This window comes from Pollachius pollachius, assembly GCF_949987615.1.
Source record: "Pollachius pollachius genome assembly, chromosome: 12".
Lineage (NCBI taxonomy): Eukaryota > Metazoa > Chordata > Actinopteri > Gadiformes > Gadidae > Pollachius > Pollachius pollachius.
The window spans coordinates 20,711,163-20,716,708 of NC_136945.1; the positions used below are offsets into that span (position 1 = coordinate 20,711,163).

The following is a 5,546-nucleotide window of genomic DNA, read 5'->3' on the forward strand; positions in this document are numbered from 1 at the left end:
CTACGTCACGCCAAGGACACTAGGGTCGGAAACTCTGAACCTTTCGGCTGTGGGAGTCGCGACTGAACCTAGCTAGCCCCCCCCCTGCCAATCCCCACCACCATGCCCCCGGCCTCCTGGATTAGCTACTGTACGTTAGCACATGTAGCCGCTAACGCTGATCCAGCCCTGGAGCTTAAAGGAGCTAAAGGCTGACACCTGCATCGCCTCCACGCTCCCTAATCAATATCGTATTCTTCTTGTACCCTTGGAAAATAAAAGCGTGCTCCACTAAGCTCAACACATTGAGGAGAAAGATAATCATCACGGTCCGCCTGATTGGGTGTTTCACGAAGGGAGCTTTTTCTACAATGCAAGGTGACTTACTAATAACGTCATGGAACTTCTGGACCGCTTGGTATCGGTACGCAATAATGAAAATACACTATACTTGAGGATAACCATTTAATAAAAGGCACTCTTTACAAGATAAATAAAATATAAGGATACAGGTACTATTAGTTATTACTTATATAATAAGCGCTTCGATAAGAACAACAATAACAATAATAAATAATAATAAGAAAATTAATACAAGTAAAGTGCTGTATAAGAGTGACTGACTAAAGTCACCCTCGCAAACTTATTGCATCATCGATTACATGTATTGCCGTTTCCACCAATGGGAGGAAACCTTAAGATATTCTATGGGTTTGTCAGCCCGTACATTATATTTGCATCAGTGAGGTAATCAAAAAGGCATGTAGGTACAGCATTTCTCTCTCCATACGTGGTGACCATGTGGCATGCATATGTATGACCAATCCCTGTCGTCTCTTTGCAAGTTTTACATTTCCAATACCCAATAAGTATTGGCTTTCTGGATCAAGTGATTAACATGATGAAAGCACAGCATGTTTAACGTATTTAGCATATTTACCTCACTTTCCCCTTTGGACCTCTATCTTGTTTTTGCACAGCCATGCAGCAACAATGTAATGTTCAGTAAATCTGTTCTTAGCCAATCGAGAAAAATCTATTTTTTTGTTGATGGTTTCACCCAAAAACTGCTGGTTAAATTCCCATTATAGTTTGGTATATGAGGAGTTTATCTATTACCCACACAAGCTGGTAATTGTCGCAAGGCTTACTAGGTGACTTATGAGTTTGTAGTAAAAGTGTGCTTGTTTTGATATGTTGTTTCAGCATACATTCATATTATGTTTAAATTGTTATAATCAGTAAATGTGATCTTATTATTGATTAACTGAACAGAATAGCTTTAAGATCAACCAATAAACCCGCCAAATATTTTCTGCAATCAACCGATAAAGATTATTGTGAATTTGACAACAAAACATTTAAATTAACGTCACATAAAAACATAATTCGTTTTTGTTTTGCTATCGGAAATTGCTACCTTAGACACATGGCTACCATGTGCCCCAAGACACAGTTCTTATCATACTGTACACTAAGCAGGTTATGATTTACACTATATTTCAGTCCTCATACATGCAAGGTTAATGGCCGTCTTTAAGCAGAGTTATTGCTGCATTGCATCATGGTAAAAGGTGTTGTGTGGCATTGGCTAAGCGTTCATGACTATAGATTTACTGGTAACACATTATAAACCAATTTCCTCTTACAATTCCCCCCTCCTCCACCATAGATACATCCTCCTGTCCTTGGGAAACCACATGGTGGAGCTGGAATGAAATCGGAGCTTTGTATATCCTTCCATTATGAATGCCATGACTGTGGAATATCCACTGCCCTTAGCGAGGACACAGCTCAAGGCTACATTAGTCAGATTAAAGCCTTTGTGTTGTGCTATTTTTTAAGTATTCTATGTAACACAGTGAAATACCCGTACCCCATTATTTCCTTAGTTATCCGTAACACATATCCATTTCAAGACGTGTCTGTTGTAAGACACTCACCAACATATTTTCTGAGGTGTGTTTGGATACACTTTGACACATCCACATGCAGCTCGCTTAAGACCGTCTGTTCCCATGTCCGACACACCGTCCGATATCTTTATAATACTGTCGTTCGTTGCATGACTGCTTACAGTACATTTCCAGTGCGGCACGGTAACCGCGAGTAACCGAGAACACACGTTCGCATCACACTGTTGAACAGGCTTGCTCCCGTCCGACTCTCTCTCTCTCACTCTCTCTCTCTGTCTCTTTCCGTCACTGTACGCCGTTCTTCTCATTCTGCCAGGTGCCGTTGCTCTTTGTCAGCGAAGGCGTGCTCCCGTACCTGTTGCTTGCCGCCGCCGCCGCCATGGACTTCTGGGTGGCCTCCGTCGCCGCGTCTATGATCTGCTTCTCCTCCTGCTCCGTCTCGCGGTGGTAGAAGTAGTTGAAGTTGGAGACGATAACAGGGACGGGCAGCGCGATGGTCAGCACACCGGCAATAGCGCAAAGGGTGCCCACCATCTTGCCCCCGATGGTGATGGGACACATGTCGCCGTAGCCCACGGTGGTCATGGTGACCACGGCCCACCAGAACCCGTCGGGTATGCTGACGAACTGGGTGTGCGGCTCGTCTACTTCGGCAAAGTAGATGGCACTGGAAAACAGGATGACGCCGATGAAGAGGAAGAAGATGAGCAGGCCCAGCTCCCGCATGCTGGCCTTGAGGGTCTGGCCCAGGATCTGGAGGCCCTTGGAGTGTCTGGAGAGTTTAAAGATTCGGAAAACGCGCACAAGACGGATGATCCGCAAGATGGCCAGCGAGGCGTTCTGGCTGCTGTCGAGGTCTTCGTCCGGGTCAGCGGCCAGCTCCGTTCCCAAGGTGACGAAGTAGGGCGTGATGGAGACGATGTCGATGATGTTCATGATGTTGTTGAAAAAGGCGCTCTTGCTGGGGCACACCACGAAGCGCACGCAGAGCTCAAAGCAGAACCAGACGATGCAGATGGTCTCCACGACGAAGAAGGGGTCCGTCATGTACGACATGAAGTCCTTGGGGAGAACGTGGGCCAGGGACGTGACCGTAGTGCCGTTGATGAGCTGGGTCACGCTCGGCACAACGTCACGGTCGTCCCTGAACTCCGGTAGTGTCTCCAGGCAGAAGATGAAGATGGAGATGACGATGACCATCACAGACACCAAGGCCACGGAGCGGGCGGCGCTGGAGCTCTCGGGGTACTCGAACAGGAGCCAGAACTGCCGGTGGATGTCGTTGGTGGGCAGGAGGACCTCCGCCTCGGTGACAAAGCCCTCGTCCTCGCGGAACTGCTCCATCGCCTCGTTCCCCAGCTCGTAAAACACGATCTCAGCGGCAAAAACATCTAAGGGTACATTGGCTGGACGTTTGAGCTTCCCCCCCGACTGGTAGAAGTACAGAATGCCGTCAAAGGACGGCCGGTTGCGGTCGAAGAAGTACTCGTTCTTCATGTGGTCAAAGTATTTGATCCGTTTCACGGGGCAGCCCAGCACCGACTCCGGGAAGCGGTTCAGGGTGCTGAGCTGCGTCTCATACATCAGGCCCGACACGTTGATCACCACCTTCTCGTCGCGCACCTCCACCACCTGCTTCTCCAGCAGGAAGTCCTCGTTGTCGCAGCAGTCCCGCACCGCCTTGCTGAAGACGCTGTCGGTGGGCGACTCGCTGTTGATCAGCAGCTTGAGGTTGGAGATCAGGCTACCGCTGCTGTTCCCCTTGCGGCCAGTGGCGGGGGAGAGCTCCCCCTGGGAACGGCGGCCGCGCCGGGGAGACTGGCGCGTGGACGGCCGGCGGTTGGTGGCCCCGGCCAGCTGCTCAGGGGCCTCGGAGGTGGGGGAGGTGGGGTACCCCGAGTCGTTGGGGTCGCCCAGGTTGATGTTTACGTCGTCCATGTTCTCAAAGTTGACCAGTGGCACCTCCATCGCCGGCCCCCGGAGCTACCCACGGGGCCCCCTCTCAGGGTGGCAGGCAGGGCACCCCAGCCAGCGCCGTGTTGTGGATCCCAGCAGGGTGTCTCGGCTGCCGGTTACCATTCAGAGAGGGGTGCCTCTGTCCAGCCCGGAGGGTCTTGGTTCGCCTTTACCTGAAGAGTGACACAAAAAACAAAGTGCCCTCTAATCATTCCCCCTGTTTAAGTCCCTTTAGCTGGTGAAGATAACTCGTTAAATGCCTGATTGTGATGACACACTTATAATTCAACTAGTTCTAACTAGTACTTTTTGGGGGTTTTGACCATTTTCTCCCATGTCGTGTACTAAAGACAAACCTGCTAATCTTACGCTGATTACCTTGCGGCAGGATGATAATGTCCTTAGAAAACCGAAACCCTGCTGTGTATCTTAAAACAACATTGAATTGAATCTAATACCTGTGATCGAATCCACGCCACAAACTCTTTCAGAGGACCCCGGAGCTCCACTGTGTCGCCGGTTAAACCCAATTCAGCCCAACGGCCAGACCCTCAAACCCAGCTCCACCACGCCATCACCATGAGCTTTACCTGTCCTTTAAGTGGTCATAAATCGTCCCCTGCGTTAGCTCCGGACAGGTAACAACACCCCGACAAAAGGCTTAACGCGGCAGTCTTGATGGGCACTTGACACTCCCGGGTCTGTACTCACCAGAGTGCCAAGGGGGGGCTCACCCTGAGCTCTGGTTCGGCTCGCGCTGTTGTCTCCGCTGCCTGCGCTATGAGGTGGATGTCACCACGTGATGGTGCTGAGCTGGTTCCCTCCTTCCTGGACCAAGATCTGATCCAGGTTTCTATTATCTATTCTGGCAACATGAGTCAATCGATTGATCCCGGTCGACCGGCCAATGAGAAGGGTATTTTGAGCGGGAGGACCGGGATCATTATGGGATGCACATCAGAGAAAGTGTGCGTGAAAGAATGCTTTTAAAAGTGTGTTGTTTTAGATTCTTAACAGCACCCTTTTCTAAATAGATCTGTCATCTAATGATTTTCCCTCACCGCGTCGAAAGGTTTCTTGTTTTTTTCCGGCAACAAATTGATCATGCATCTATTTTCACACCAATGACAAGAAACGAAAACAAATGCCACGGAAACTAATCGTATAACTAATCTGATACCAAACGAACAACTAACGACAAGCGGTCCGGCGACCGTCAAACCCTGCATCCAAGCAAGCCAGGGCAAACCGAGAACACACACACACACGCACACACACTTCTATCAAAACCTAAATAAACACAACCACTTCCTGCAGAAACTCTGCAGATTTCTGGCGTGTGATTTGCAACGCGTCCTGGCGGCTCTCACCTGGATCTCGGCGCTCCCCTCCTGCAGGAGCTGTGGTGTATCCTCTGTATCCTCTGCGCCTGTGTCTACCCACACTGCTGCTGCCTCTCTCCCTACTCCTACAGACCCACAATCAAGAGATCCACAGTGTCTTCAGCTCTATTAAGCCCTCATTGGGTAATCTAATATCCCTTTTCGAAACCAGATGCCCTCTCTTGCACCAACACACACAGACACCCACACACACACACACACAGACACACACACACACACACACACACACACACACACACTCACAAGCGAGCGCACAACCGCATAGATCAACGAACACTGACAGACTCACACT

The 5,546-nt window shown here is 49.6% G+C and overlaps 1 protein-coding gene across 1 annotated transcript; it reads right to left on the reverse strand.

The window, feature by feature from the left end:
* Positions 1 to 2,180: 2,180 nt before the first annotated feature.
* On the reverse strand, positions 2,181 to 3,863 carry LOC307083966 (potassium voltage-gated channel subfamily A member 10; the record flags this gene model as incomplete). The annotated part of the gene is made up of 1 exon (XM_079748051.1): positions 2,181 to 3,863. One exon carries the CDS (start codon positions 3,861 to 3,863, stop codon positions 2,181 to 2,183), a length of 1,683 nt encoding a protein of 560 aa, XP_079604177.1.
* Between the last annotated feature and the right edge of the window lie 1,683 nt (positions 3,864 to 5,546).